Consider the following 16,361-nt stretch of genomic DNA (forward strand, 5'->3'; position numbering starts at 1 on the left):
TCCTTACAAGTCACATACAATAACTTGACCCGCAAAAATCATCCCCATGTTCAATACTTCATGGTCACTGAGTATTGCACAACCCCAAGCCTAATTTTTTTCATTATGATTTTTCATGACCATGAAGATTGTAGAGTAGCCTACCACAGAACATGGAAATGAACCATCTGGTTCCCAGCAAAGTAGTGAGTAACAAGGCTGATAATGCACTAGTGGTGGTCAAGAGACAATGGTCACGCAAGAAGGAAAAGAGGTAAGATGCAATAACAATTCACATTATAATTAAGCTGCAAGAATAGCAGTCTTTAGACTATTGATTGACAAATATATAACACTGTCATCTACTTGGCTGTAATTAATTATGCTATAAAATATCCATTAAAAGACTTCAATCAATAAGCACAACCAGTATTGCCGGTATAATTCAAATATGACAGGACCATGTCCATATTCAGCTTTAGACTGCTGGGTAATGTGTGGCTTCTGCTCTGCTGTTCTTTGATTGGCAGTAAGGAGAAGGAGAGGAGGGCAGGAGTGAGTGAGGATTGTAGAAGGAGACAGTACATTGTACAGAGTATTCAGAAAACTGTAGCATAGCTAATGTACCACTTCTATTATTAATCTGACTTTAAAATGAATTCATTGCAGATTTGATTTACACTCGAGTCATAATAGTTACAATGCATTATGTCTGTATTTACCTGTTGGCTTGGAAAGGACAGGTGGTAAACCCTAGTGGTAAGTTTTATGATTGACTCCCACTATGTTCATCATGACAGACCAGACCACAATGTCACAGTCAAAACCAAGACAATGTCACATCATCAGTTGTGGCATCACAGTACAGCAGAGATTTAACCATTAATTCCTTTATGCCAGTTCCATCAGAGAAATTCAGATCATCAAAGCCTTCAAACCTCAACTTAGTAGTAGGGCAGCAATACAGTTTGACCAGACTTGATAATGAATACCTTGATCATCCCATTTTCGATTCAATGCATTTTGAAGTCTCATTTTCAAATAAATTTTCAAATGCCTAGAAGGCCAGCATCCTGGAGTCGCCTCTTCACTGTTGACTGGTGTTTTGCGGGTACTATTTAATGAAGCTGCCAGTTGAGGACTTGTGAAGCGTCTCTTTCTCAAACGAGACACTCTAATGTACTTGTCCTCTTGCTCAGTTGTGCACCTGGGCCTCCCACTCCTCTTTCTATTCTGGTTAGAGACAGTTTGCGCTGTTCTGTGAAGGGAGTGGTACGCAGCGTTCTACGAGATCTTCAGTTTCTTGGCAATTTCTCGCATTTCTCGCAATTTCTTCATTTCTCAGAACAAGAATAGACTGTCGAATTTCGGGAAGAAAGTCCTTTGTTTCTGGCCATTTTGAGCCTGTAATCAAACCCACAAATGCTGATGCTCCAGATACTCAACTAGTCTAAAGAAGGACAGATTTATTGCTTCTTTAATCAGGACAACAGTTTTCAGCTGTGCTAACATAATTGCAAAAGGGTTTTCTAATGATCAATTAGCCTTTTAAAATGATAAACTTGGATTAGCTAACACAACGTGCCATTGGAACACAGGAGTGACGGTTGCTGATAATGGGCCTCTGTACGCCTATGTAGATATTCCATAAAAAAATCTGCCGTTTCCAGCCACAATAGTCATTTACAACATTAACAGTGTTTACACTGTATTTCTGATCAATTTGATGTTATTTTAATGGACATATTTTTTTGCTTTTCTCAAACTTTTGAACAGTAGTGTATATATATATAGCATGGATAACTGTGATGAACAGGAACAGTAGCATGAGAGCAATTAGACTGACAACAAAGATAAAAAGGTGTGTACATAGGAAGGTGGTTAAATATACAGTTTATTATATTTGATCATTTACACATCACAAACTGACTGTTATTTGAGTCTTATTACATGTACTGAAATTTCAATAACAATAGTATATAATAATGCAGTTATACAATGCGTTTCAGTGTTACAAACCAACTGAACTGAATAGAATGTTTTTGAAGCACTGTAATGAACTGTCTCTGTGTCCGGTCCTGAAATGAAATGGAAGCTGGAAGACACTTGAGGTCAACTTGGGTATCAACACAGATTAATAGGCAATCCTTGGGGTAGGCCATCGTGTGTTCTTATGGCAAGTGAGCTGCTTCCATCCAAATGCAATTTCCTCTAATTCCCTTATGGTGCAACAGCAGTAATGGATATTTCTATTTAAATATATCAACATACGAGCAAGATTTAATTTCTTATTTTTTATCTAGTATTTACACATTTCAATCAATATTTAGAACACTACCTTGAAAACGTTTGTATTCCACTAGTTTCCAATAGAAAATCTATTACTATCACAGGGGACTTGTGCTAATGAGTGTTTTTGTAGCAGTTAAAAGCCATGGCCATGGAACAAAACCATTTCAACACCCACATATGTTAACTGTAAGGATGGGTACATCGTCTTGCTTGTTTATCTATTCTAATGAAAGTGGTGAAAAGGCGGGAGGCCAAGTTATAGCAGACTCCTGTGAATGGTGTTCTTTTCCAGTGACAGTCCAGACAGTCTGATAACACTTTCCCCCCCCCCAAAATGAGAAACCACGACAGAATAACATTTAGTCATTAATGTGAATTGTTTTTCAGCAGTAAACAGATAGAAAACATTGAGCGGAGCACTATACATAACCATGGACAATGTTCCTATTTTCCAAAAATCTATGGAAAAGTTTGTGATTGTTCATTTGTGCAAACATATACACTTGTATTCCCCTCTCCAATATGTAACTTGTAAACAAGAATGGCATTCAGTAATCTTGCAAAAACGTATCTTCTTGGAACCTTACGCAAGAGGCTTTCATCACTTTGTATTATACTTCAAATCAATGAGATGATCAAGAATCTCAGAACAGAATAATTTGAGTACAACAAGGCAACAATTACAACAGCAGTCTACTACTGGGATTCAAGTCAGCTCCTTTGAGCATTGTGATCATAGTTGAGTAGGCATCACTGAAATCTGAATTATCTTACTCAAATGAGGTATACTAAATGAAAGAGTGGTACCAGAAAGATATCTTTCAACCTCCTCACTTGTTCTATTTATGAATGGACCTGGATATGTTGATGCTACACGTGCTAACCGTCGTTAGCCTCTCGGTTCGATATTCAGCACACCAGAACGGACTGTGATTACAAAGGTGTATAAATTGAGATAAAATGAGACCGCTCCGAAGGCCGTTTCCCTTTACATTACTAAGCTGAAACTTTAATAGGCTGATTAAACCCGATTCAAACACACTCTGTCACCCTGGTTAAGAGAATGCAACATGAATGAAACATCAAATACCTAGTGTAGAGTCGATGCCTTGATATGGCCCTATCACCTGAGTTCTGTTTTGAAAGTAGTTTATTCTTATGATCCTATTCTATTTCTATTCAGGCAATTCACAGATCCTACTACTCGTTGAGTATTTATCACTGACCATGTTTGTAGTAATATATAAGTTATTTCACAGTTTGCTGTCAAACCCCAAAGATCCCAGGTCCCACCCTGTTTTATGTCGTCAACAAGCAAACTCCTCAAAGTTTCCTAGAGTCGGGTGACGAGGTAACATGTTCGGTGTGAATCCGAGACTGTCCGAGTGACTCCGGAGGGTGTCACAGGTGCTCTGTAAGACAAAGTAAGGGGGAAGAGGAGTTCAACCGCATTAAGGGATGGGCGATGAGAGAGTGAGGAGAAGAGGAGAGAGGCATGCAGGTCGCAGTAAAAATGGGAGCGGATGTGACATTGACAGGGGGAAAAAAGAACAATAAATCAATGAGTATTCAACATAACCAGGACCAAGTGGAAAACAGAATACAAAAAGAAGTGGCATAACATGATGTTAACCATCGTTGATGCATCAGACAGGAAGATGGTTGAAAGCATAGTGTACACATTGAGAGAATAATTCAATACAAATGAGATAACGTATAAAGAAAAGTGATTGAAGTGGTAGTGCAGGGGACAGTTACAATAGGTCAGTAATGTTTCACGGTATGGGTAGAGAGATGAAAGAATATGAGAGAAAGATAAGAGGGGTATGGTATGGGCGAAGGAGGGAAAGACAAAAGAAAACAGTTTTTTTCAGTCCTTGTCTCGATATTAGTATCTTCATTTGTACATGGTCATTGACACACATTATGTTTGCATACGTTTAGTGCAACTGCGGTTGTTTCAGTTAATATATTGCTGTTATGTGGGTTCAAAAGAAGCATTAGCCAAAGATGTGGATAGCTATTCCAGGCAGATGAACAACCATTTCATTTGGTGCAAACTGCATTGCATGCAGACCTGTGATAGCATCACTAAGGAATGCATCTAGTGATGTTATTGGGCACAGGTTCCAGTTCAAATGGTCCCCTAAAATGGACCTCGGTCCTGCAGAAAAGCTAGTAGGAAATAATATCGATGATCCCTGCGGATCAGCTTTTATTGTACTATCTACAACAAATTCTGTATTTATACATTTATATTTTTCTCAGGAAACTGCATTTTATCCTAAGGGAAGGAAAGCATCTTCAGAAACAAAAAGAAGCAAGACTGTATTGCTGACTAGCAAAGTCCCAAACTTTCTTAACAGATGTAGAATCCAACCAACTCATTCTTTATAATAAACCGATAATAATCTCGGAAGGCAAATTGATTTGTGGCATTGAGAGTCATTGATTTCAAAATGGTATCTACAGAGGAAAATGCATTACATTGGCTATAATATCATTGACCTATTGCTGTGTTGGAAAAGCACATTTATAAAGTGATCACTACTTGTATCTCTACAAAATCAACCACCAAACCAGCTTTAGGTGAACCAACATCTTGTTAACCAGAAAGGAAATGTATGAAATGGATCCCAGAATGTCTGAAAAAGAAGGACAGTATGGGAGGGAGGATCTATTATGAATGGGGTTTGCTACCTGGGGGCATGATTAGGCGTGACACCAGGGCTGGTTGGGTTCTCTGGAAACTCCTGGAATAGACATGATGAAAAAAGAAAGATGAGGGTGACCCCAAAAAAATCAAATGCAGAGCTGATAAGTAAAACAATTGGCTCCAAGCACGTTTGTCTGTGCAAAACGGCTAGACCTACAGCCCTGTGTAATCGATTGAATATAGACAACAACCCTGCACACTAATACTTAAAGGTCACAGAGAGCTACCTCCGTTCAGCCATTTGATTTCAATAAAAGTTTCAAAAATCAGATCAATTTGAGAAAGCAAGGTACCATTGCTAGTCTCTGCCATGTATGTTTTGTAATGCTTAAAAAAGGGTAGACATTCATCATTCAATAATATAAATCACAAACATAGTGTATCTTATTATGAAAATGGTTGCTATTTGCTCTCTTCATTTTAGTACATCTAATGTACTATGTAAAGTAAGTAGTCCTAGGACTATTATACCACTACATTTAACACTCATGTGCATGACTTATTTTAGCATACAGTAGGTTGCACTGTCTCATACTGTTATCATTTAGCACTTTATCTAATATAGATTGACTCATTGGGTGGTTATAGAGGAGAGAAGGTGAATGGAGTTGGCAGAAAAGGAGAGGATTGGAGAACATGAGAGTCAAAGGTATCACAAATGGCTTATCATTATGTTTTAATGCGAAGAAAGCCTTCAATAATGGATGATTTTATGACATGGGTGGAGAAACTATATGTGGTAGTGAAACACAGCATTACGTCCACCTAAAGCTCCATGTTCTTGTTTCATGTTGCAGTATGTGCCTCCAGTCAGGGTATGTAATATAACATTGTTGGCTCCTGCTGATTAAAACCATCTAAAGCCTGAGGAAAAACTTGATGTGAAATGCCACAAAGGTATTTTTTAAACTCTACTCTGTTGATTTACTATGAAACAAGGCAACAGGCATGGAACCAGGGATCCATTTAACTGTTCAGATATTATGTTTTTTTTTGTATTTATTTATTTTCACCTTTATTTAACCAGGTAGGCAAGTTGAGAAAAAGTTCTCATTTACAATTGCGACCTGGCCAAGATAAAGCAAGCAGTTTGACACATACAACAACATAGAGTTACACATGGAGTAAAACAAACATACAGTCAATAATACAGTAGAAAAATAAGTCTATGTACAATGTGAGCAAATGAGGTGAGATAAGGGAGGTAAAGGCAAAAAAGGCCATGGTGGCGAAGTAAATACAATATAGCAAGAAAAACACTGGAATGGTAGATTTGCAGTGGAAGAAAGTGCAAAGTAGAAATAGAAATAATGGGGTGCAAAGGAGCAAAATAAATAAATAAATACCGTAGGGGTAGAGGTAGTTGTTTGGGCTAAATTATAGATGTACAGGTGCCGTAATCTGTGAGCTGCTCTGACAGCTGGTGCTTAAAGCTAGTGAGAGAGATAAGTGTTTCCAGTTTTAGAGATTTTTGTAGTTCGTTCCAGTCATTGGCAGCAGAGAACTGGAAGGAGAGGTGGCCGAAGGAGGAATTGGCTTTGGGGGTGACCAGAGAGATATACCTGCTGGAGCGCGTGCTACAGGTGGGTGCTGCTATGGTGACCAGCGAGCTGAGATAAGGGGGAACTTATCTTACCTAGCAGAGTCTTGTAGATGAACTGGAGTCAGTGGGTTTGGCGACGAGTATGACGCGAGGGCCAGCCAACGAGAGCGTACAGGTCGCAGTGGTGGGTAGTATATGGGTCTTTGGTGACAAAACGGATGGCACTGTGATAGACTGCATTCAATTTATTGAGTAGGGTATTGGAGGCTATTTTGTAAATGGCATCGCCGAAGTCGAGGATCGGTAGGATGGTCAGTTTTACGAGGGTATGTTTGGCAGCATGAGTGAAAGATGCTTTGTTGCGAAATAGGAAGCCAATTCTAGATTTAACTTTGGATTGGAGATGTTTGATGTGAGTCTGGAAGGAGAGTTTACAGTCTAACCAGCCACCTAGGTATTTGTAGTTGTCCATATATTCTAAGTCAGAACCGTCCAGAGTAGTGATGCTGGACGGGCGGGCAGGTGCAGGCAGCGATCGGTTGAAGAGCATACATTTAGTTTTACTTGTATTTAAGAGCAGTTGGAGGCCACGGAAGGAGAGTTGTATGGCATTGAAGCTCATCTGGAGGGTAGTTAACACAGTGTCCAAAGAGGGGCCAGAAGTATACAGAATGGTGTCGTCTGCGTAGAGGTGGATCAGAGACTCACCAGCAGCAAGAGCGACATCATTGATGTATACAGAGAAAAGAGTCAGCCCAAGAATTGAACCCTGTGGCACCCCCATAGAGACTGCCAGAGGCCCAGACAACAGGCCCTCCGATTTAACACATTGAACTCTATCAGAGAAGTAGTTGGTGAACCAGGCGAGGCAATCATTTGAGAAACCAAGGCTGTTGAGTTTGCCGATGAGGATGTGGTGATTGACAGAGTCAAAAGCCTTGGCCAGGTCAATGAATACGGCTGCACAGTATTGTTTCTTATTGATGGCAGTTAAGATATCATTTAGGACCTTGAGCGTGGCTGAGGTGCACCCATGACCAGCTCTGAAACCAGATTGCGTAGCGGAGAAGGTGCGGTGGGATTCGAAATGGTCGGTAATCTGTTTGTTGACTTGACTTTTGAAGACTTTAGAGAGGCAGGGTAGCAGTTTGGGTCAAGAGTGTCCCCCCCTTAAAAGAGGGGGATGACCGCAGCTGCTTTCCAATATTTGGGAATCTCAGATGACACGAAAGAGAGGTTGAACAGGCTAGTAATAGGGGTTGCAACAATTTCGGCAGATCATTTTAGAAAGAAAGGGTCCAGATTGTCTAGCCCGTCTGATTTGTAGGGGTCCAGATTTTGCAGCTCTTTCAGAACATCAGCTGACTGGATTTGGGAGAAGGAGAAATGGGGAAGGCTTGGGCGAGTTGCTGTGGGGGGTGCAGTGCTGTTGACCGGGGTAGGGGTAGCCAGGTGGAAAGCATGGCCAGCCGTAGAAAAATGCTAATTGAAATTCTCAATTATAGTGGATTTATCAGTGGTGACAGAGTTTCCTATCCTCAGTGCAGTGGGCAGCTGGGAGGAGGTGCTCTTATTCTCCATGGACTTTACAGTGTCCCAGAACTTTTTTGAGTTTGTGTTGCAGGAAGCAAATTTCTGCTTGAAAAAGCTAGCCTTGGCTTTTCTAACTGCCTGTGTATATTGGTTTCTAACTTCCCTGAAAAGTTGCATATCACGGGGGCTGTTTGATGCTAATGCAGAATGCCACAGGATGTTTTTGTGTTGGTTAAGGGCAGTCAGGTCTGGAGAGAACCAAGGGCTATATTTGTTCCTGGTTCTACATTTCTTGAATGGGGCATGCTTATTTAAGATGGTGAGGAAGGCATTTAAAAAAAATAACCAGGCATCCTCTACTGAAGGGATGAGGTCAATATCCTTCCAGGATACCCGGGCCTGGTCGATTAGAAAGGCCTGCTCGCTAAAGTGTTTCAGGGAGCGTTTGACAGTCATTAGTGGAGGTTGTTTGACCGCTGACCAATTACGGATGCAGGCAATGAGGCAGTGATCGCTGAGATCTTGGTTGAAAACAGCAGAGGTGTATTTAGAGGGCAAGTTGGTTAGGATGATATCTATGAGGGTGCCCGTGTTTACGGCTTTGGGGTGGTACCTGGTAGGTTCATTGATAATTTGTGTGAGATTGAGGGCATCAAGCTTAGATTGTAGGATGGCTGGGGTGTTAAGCATGTCCCAGTTTAGGTCACCTAGCAGCACAAGCTCTGAAGATAGATGGGGGGCAATCAGTTCACATATGGTGTCCAGAGCACAGCTGGGGGCAGAGGGTGGTCTATAGCAGGCGGCAACGGTGAGAGAATTGTTCTTAGAGAGGTGGATTTTTAAAAGAAGAATTTCATATTGTTTGGGTACAGACCTGGATAGTAGAACAGAACTCTGCAGGCTATCTCTGCAGTAGATTGCAACACCGCCCCCTTTGGCCGTTCTATCTTGTCTGAAAATGTTGTAGTTAGGGATGGAGATTTCAGAGTTTTTGGTGGTCTTTCTAAGCCAGGATTCAGACACGGCTAGGACATCCGGGTTGGCAAAGTGTGCTAAAGCAGTGAATAAAACAAACTTAGGGAGGAGGCTTCTAATGTTAACATGCATGAAACCAAGGCTATTACGGTTACAGAAGTCATCAAAAGAGAGCGCCTGGGGAATAGGAGTGGAGCTTGGCACTGCAGGGCCTGGATTCACGTCTACATCGCCAGAGGAACAGAGGAGGGCTAGGGTAAGGGTACGGTTAAAGCTATGAGAATTGGTCATCTAGGACGTCCGGAACAGAGAGTAAAAGGAGCAGGTTTCTGGGGGCGATAAAATAGCTTCAAGGTATAATGTACAGACAAAGGTATGGTGGGATGTGAATACAGTGGAGGTAAACCTAGGCATTGAGTGATGATGAGAGATATATTGTCTCTAGAAACATCATTGAAACCGGGTGATGTCATTGCATGTGTGGGTGGTGGAACTGAGAGGTTGGATAAGGTATAATGAGCAGGGCTAGAGGCTCTACAGTGAAATAAGCCAATAAACACTAACCAGAACAGCAATGGACAAGGCATATTGACATTAAGGAGAGGCATGCTTAGCCAAGTGATCAAAAGGGTCCAGTGAGTATTGAGGTTGGTTGCGGTCACGGCGATTCAGACAGCTAGCCGGGCCATGGGTAGCAAGTTGGCAGAAGATGGTCTGTTATTAGCCACCTCGTGCGTTTCCGTCGGTAGATTAGTGGGGTTACGTGTGGTAGAGGGGACCAATCCAATTGGCTAAATAGTTATAGTTATAGTGGCCCAAGAAAATTGGCCGATAGACCTATTCCGATAGCAGCCGATAAGACAGCTAACGATTAGCTGGCCACAGATGGGCGTTTAGGTTACGTCGCGACGGAGGGGCCAGTTGGATAACTCCCTCGGGCAGATAACGTCGGTAGTCCAGTCGTGAAGGCCCGATGGGGCTCCGCATCGGCAGTAAAACGGGTCCGGATAGGTGATTGTAGCCCAGGAGTGGCTGATGGAACTGTTCAGCTGGCTAGCTCCGGAATAATTGATGTTAGCTCTGGGACCAACGTTAGCCAATAGTCACTCGGATAGCAACTAGCTAGCTGCAAGATCCAGGTGTAAATGTCCAGAGCTTGCTGTAGAAATCCGGGGATATGGAGAGAAAATAGGTCCGTATGCTCTGGTCTGAGTCGCGTTGTACAAAACTGGCGATAGCTTTTCGAGCTAAGGGATAGCTGATGACCGCCAACTGTGGTTAGCTGAATTCTAACATTAGCTAGTGAACTGGCTAACTTTTGGCTAACTTCTGGCTAGCTTCTGTTGTGGATTTCAGATTTGAGGTAAATAATACTTTTTTTAAATTGGTGAGGCGGGTTGCAGGAGAGTGTTTTGAAGTTGAGTTTTTAGAAAAAAATATATAAAAAGATATGCGAAGAAAATATGTAAATATATATATACACGGGACATGACAAGACGAGGACAAAGGACGTCTGACTGCTATCTGCTATGCCATCTTGGATTGGAAAATTGGGTTCCATCACGATCAAGCTGATATTTTGACAGGCAGCCCAATTCTGATCTTTTTAGATTTTCTTCAATAATTGGTCTTTTGACCAATAACATCAGATCTTTTCCAAGCTGATCTGATTGGTCAAAAGACAAAACATTCAGAATAGGGCTGGCTGTGTAACGCAGCCATAGTGCTCACACAATGTGTATATAATGACAGGATTCAATGCCTAGAGTGGATCTTTCATAGGGTACATCCAGTTGAACAATTTTACTTTTCTCTATCCTTTGTCACATAGAATGCTCTGAATTAACCTGACATATCCTTTTATTTGAACAAATAAACAAAAATACAGAACCACATCTATGAATATAATTATCAAACACATCTTGCTTTTTCAACTGTTTAAATGACTAAAAGTCAAACGATGTCTAAGTGTCCAAATCTATCATTTTGATAGGCTTAACTTCCTCTCAACAACAAAAGTGTATTTTAAAGCTTTCCTGTCCGTTCAGTCTTATCAAAATAGAGAGTTTTAAAAATGAATATCAGTAGGGAAAATACCTTCTTGGTACATGTAGCTGCAGTTATCTCAGGAGTGGGGCCAGGACATCTTTTCCCTCACCTTTTCCTCCACATCAGTTTATGGGGAAAACTCCAAGATTGAAGCAACCGTGCATGCAGACAACTCATGCAGAAACAGAAACCCAGGGCTTTTTCACTACCTTGGAACCAGGCTTTGGGCACATACTGTATATAATTAAGGAAAAAGTGCTCACTTTGATTAGCGTTCCACCTCTGTCATTGACGTCATGAAAAAGGCTTGAGTTTCTGACACGTTACATTGCGTTATTTTGTTTGTAGTGCAGTGCAGATCTACAAACCAGTGCATTGTGGGAGACTCAAATTACCAGATTGTCGCTCGGACAACGCTGTGGTCGCTTCTTGCGCATGAAGTAACCCAAAACCTTATCCTTAAATACCTAAATAAAAGAACATCTCGTTAACATCACAACAATCCAAACACATGCAAACACTTCAACCCATATAGACAGACAATATCATTAGAAGGGCTTATCTTATTTTTGATTCAATTCAGATAATTCATCATCCTTAACTCTACAGTACTACTTGAGAATACTTGTAGGTGATTAAACAAATGTGAGTGCTTCCACTTGACCTCATATAAGTAGTCGAATATTTCCAGTATCGTTAAAACACTGGCTCCAATGAACAGACCCATCTGCCCTCCGATGTCACCTGAAAAGAGGATGACAGATGAACAGACATGGACAGGCAAAAATACAGGCGGTCAGGTAATAACATAGTGCCTAAAACCATTCTTGAAACATTTACTTTAACTCTTAGTATCTCAGCCAGCTGAGCGGAACTGTGAGACTGTGAACTGTCCACCCAGAAGTTGCTTTTTATCTGCCTCTCCTGACTGAGTGCTCTTTTCAAGTACAATATAAAAATACATTCAGCCAAGACTTTAAAAGAAAAGGTTAAAAAGAAAATCGCCTCAAAAGGAGTTTAGCCCAGCAGACATGATCACACAATGGGACATCATGTAGTGCTTCCTGAGGATTTGAGTTTTAGGTCTAGTACGTTTCCTCTCTGTCTGTTAAAACAAATAATGAGCCTGGTGGGGGAAAAGAATCTCTCACCAAGCAACCCTGCAATTTCATACGCTTTCTTCTGCTCGATCTTCTCATAATTCAACGCCTCAAAGAAGATGTCCAGGACTAGTACGTTTTCTCTAGGGACAAAAAAAAACATATACAAAAGGTGTTACACTGTAATGTACATCTTAGAGATACAAATGATTGATTTCGTTTATCAATTCGGAGACATTTTGCACTACTTTTCAATCGTAATGTGAACTGTGGATAACAAAATCATGCTTCATTTATGATCGATTTTTTAAAATGAAAATGCAAACGTATGATCCCTACATTGCTTATGTTAACTCACTTTAACTATCCAGGTACTTACCCGATGTATTGCTCAGTTTTGTTGAATTTCTTGGCCAGATATTTGGCAGAGGCTTTACTGGGTATTTTCACCATGGACAGCTCCTTGCCATAGCGTATCATGTTGCATGGTGTCTCACACACACAGTAGTCATTGTCCTTTTCTACCAAGAAGTCTGTGGAGGATGACAATTGAACGGGAGTCTATGTTTTCAAAAAGGTGATAAGAATATAGCCTACTGGAAACAATTCACCCAGTCAGCTGTCCCCACATGCTTCAAGATGGCCACCATTGTTCCTGTACCCAAGAAGGCAAAGATAACTGAACTAAATGACTACTGCCCCATAGCACTCACTTCTGTCATCATGAAGTGCTCTGAGAGACTAGTCAAGGGTCATATCACCTCTACCATACCGGCCACCCTAGGCCCACTTCAGTTTGCATACCGCCCCAACAGGTCCACAGACAATGAAATCGCCGTCACACTGCCCGATCCCATCTGGACAAGAGGTAAGAATGCTGTTCATTGACTACAGCTCAGCATTGAACACAATAGTACCCTCCAAGCTCATTATCAAGCTGGAGGCCCTGGGTCTCAACCACGCCCTGTGCTATTGGGTCCTGGACTTTCTGACGGGTCGCCCCCAGGTGGTGAAGGTAGGAAACAGCATCTCCACTCCGCTGATCCTCATCACTGGGGCCCCACAAGGGTGCGTGCTCAGCCCCGTCCTGTACTCCCTGTTCACCCACCACTGCGTGGCCATGCATGCCTCCAACTCAATCATCAAGTTTGCAGACAACACAACAGTAGTGGGCTTGATTACCAACAATGACGAGAGCCTACAGGGAGGAGGTGAGGGCAGGGAGGCTGAAGAAATTTGGCTTGTCACCCAAAACCCTGACAAACTTTTACATATGCACAATCGAGAGCATCCTGTCGGGCTGTATCACAGCCTGGTACGGCAACTGTATCACCGTCAAACGCATTGCTCTCCAGAGGGTAGTGCGGTCTGCACAACGCATCACTGGAGGCAAACTACGTGCCCTCTATGACACCTACGGCACCTAATGTCACAGGTAGGCCAAAAAGATCATCAAGGACATCAACCACCCAAGCCACTGCCTGTTCACACCGCTACCTTCCAGAAGGCGAGGTCAGTACAGGTGCACCAAAGCTGGGACCGAGAGCCTGAAAAACAGCTTCTATCTCAAGGCCATCAGACTGCTTAACAGCAATCACTAACTCAGAGAGGCTGCTGCCTACATTGAGACCCAATCACTGGCCACTTTAATAAATGGATCACTAGTCACTTTAAACAATGCCACTATAAATAATGGCACTTTAATAATGTTTACATATCTTACATTACTCATATCATATGTATATACTGTATTTTATACCATCTATTGCACCTTGCTTATGCCTCTTGGTCATCGCTCATCCATATATTTATATGTGCATTTTCTCATTCACCCCTTTAGATTTTTGTGTATTAGGTAGTTGTTGGGAAATTGTTTGATTACTTGTTAGATATTACTGCACTATCGGAACTATAAGTACAAGCATTTCGCTACACTCGCATTAACATCTGCTAACCATGTGTATGTGACCAATAGAATATTATTTATTTTATTTGAAAAGTAGTGCAATTCAAAAGCTGCTGCAAAAACAACCTTTGCTTTTCAGCAGTTCCTTATTTCAAAATTGTATAAAAGCTTACTTACTAATATATAAACTAAAATGTTACAGAAGCCCTGACGCCAAAGGCAGCATTTAAAAAAAATACTTAGACTTGTTTGAACAACTTAGTATACTCATTTGAACGACTTAGTGTCTCGTTCAAATGACTTAGTATCGTATTGAAACAACTTAGTTAAAAAAGTTGTTCAAACGTCTTTCAAACGAGATACTGAGTCATTCAAGCGAGATACTATGTCATTTGAGTGACTTATTATCTAGTTTGAATGACGTCATTGTTATTTTATCTAATTAGGCCTCATTTGTTATGTAGCTTGTCAGGCCATGTAGTGGTTGCTGCAGCCATTCCTTCACTGATTCCATCCATTGTACAACTGAATGCCTTCAACTGAAATGTGTCTTCCGCATTTAACCCAACCCCTCTGAATCAGAGACTGCCCTAATCAACATCCACGTCTTCGGCGCCCAGGGAACAATGGGTTAACCGCCTTGCTCAGGGGCAGAACAACATATTTTTTTTCACACGAGATACTAAGTGGTTCACACGAGATACAAAGTCGTTCACACGAGATACTAAGTCGTTCACACGAGATAATTCCAAGAGTAAGTATTTCTCATTTTTTGCATTGTGCTTCAGGGCTTTCATAAAAATGTTGTGTGGTGTATCTACTAATAACAAGTTCATATTTCTAATATAGATATCATGACCATTGTCTGCCTTACCTAAAGCTGGGTCTGCACAGTCTTTGTACTGCTCGGGTGTGCATACCATTGAGGTCCCTATTCAATGAGAGAGAGAGAGAGAGAGAGAGAGAGGGCAGTGGGGGGGTAAAATAAAAATGTGAACTTCATCCCATTAACGTCATTACATATTCCCATGCAGAACAACAACAACATTATTCATCCTATTCCATTGATGAACTATATGATGGTGAAGCCAATGTGTGTGAGTACCCGGCATGTGGACCATCCTGCAGTTACAGTTCTCCACCAGGTAGCGTGTCTCACAGTCGATACGGCAGGCTGTGATGCTGTACGTGGAGAAGAACTCAGAGTCGATGGGAGTGGACTTGCAGTCTCCCCAAGGGGGAGGGAGATACTGAAGCTGGGAAAGAACAGAGCACAGGTTTCCCCTCAGTATGTTGGCACAGTATAGGAACCATTGTCAATAACAGCTAGTCAATCCCAGCCCAGCGGGAAACCCAACATTTAAACTGCACACAAGCAGCCAAAAAACAAACAGAAACGAATCAAACATTTAATAAGGGAACGTAATGAAATAAATAGATGTTTTTTGGATGCTGTTCACATCTACAAGATTATTCCACTCAGACGACGGTGTAGCTGGTAAACACAGCTCACAGAAAGCAGCAAGCAGACACCATGCAGTAAATCACTGATGCAAGTCAGGTCTAGTGCTGAAAGGAAAGCAGAGTACCATGGGGGGTATGGAGACAGCGCAAATATAATCTGTAAATATGTAACTTCAGACTGGACACCACAAATAATGGGGAATTATTGTTTTAAATACTTCACAGGGAATGTTCTACTGGATACAGTATGTAGTATGTTTATGAGGTTTTTAGATGAATACAATAGAATTGTTGTCTTGGCAGACTTTATGCAAACCTTGACTTCCTACATTTTAGGAATGAACGCAGCTGATTATGATGTACTGTATGGTAACAAAAACCACAATGTTATTCAAATTATGTTGCATGGGGTACTTTCCCTGATAAACTATTTACAGTGTGATATGGTACAAACAGTACAGAAAACTTCACTCAACATTTTGAAAGTCTAACAGTACTACGAATCTACTTTTAAAAAATTCATTGTTAAGACTTCCAGAAATACTAGCTACTTTTCTAGTCAAAGTGACACATTTTCTTCAACAGTCAATTTGTGCATTCAACAAACAGTACTGCAACAGAAAAAAGCTGATCAGCGGTACAAAAAAATCTGGCATAATTGACCTGGATACCAACCCAACAACAACTAATGCCAGATGTGCTACATGGCTTTCAAAATTCGAACATTGTTGAGCCTCACATTAAACGACTGTCTTCCCTGTAGTTTTTTGTCTTGCCAACTTAGTGGTTTGCACACTAAACGAT

At 41.3% G+C, this 16,361-nt stretch overlaps 1 protein-coding gene across 3 annotated transcripts in view; it reads right to left on the minus strand.

Annotated features, from left to right (window-relative positions):
- Positions 1-1,855: 1,855 nt before the first annotated feature.
- LOC115169593 (acid-sensing ion channel 1C) overlaps positions 1,856-16,361 on the minus strand; it is a 191,962-nt gene continuing 177,456 nt past the window's right edge. For 2 of the 3 annotated variants that reach the window (XM_029725353.1, XM_029725352.1), the window contains exons 4-11: positions 15,199-15,349; positions 14,968-15,024; positions 12,567-12,720; positions 12,239-12,330; positions 11,752-11,831; positions 11,483-11,554; positions 4,972-5,024; positions 1,856-3,683 (exon numbers count right to left, since the gene is read on the minus strand). In XM_029725353.1, the coding sequence (XP_029581213.1) occupies positions 3,605-3,683; positions 4,972-5,024; positions 11,483-11,554; positions 11,752-11,831; positions 12,239-12,330; positions 12,567-12,720; positions 14,968-15,024; positions 15,199-15,349 (738 nt within the window). In that variant the 3' untranslated portion in view covers positions 1,856-3,604. The remainder of the gene's footprint in view (positions 3,684-4,971; positions 5,025-11,482; positions 11,555-11,751; positions 11,832-12,238; positions 12,331-12,566; positions 12,721-14,967; positions 15,025-15,198; positions 15,350-16,361) is intronic. The other variant, XM_029725351.1, reaches the window with a different exon arrangement.

The sequence above is a fragment of the Salmo trutta genome, chromosome 31, assembly GCF_901001165.1.
Source record: "Salmo trutta chromosome 31, fSalTru1.1, whole genome shotgun sequence".
Taxonomy (NCBI): Eukaryota; Metazoa; Chordata; class Actinopteri; order Salmoniformes; family Salmonidae; genus Salmo; species Salmo trutta.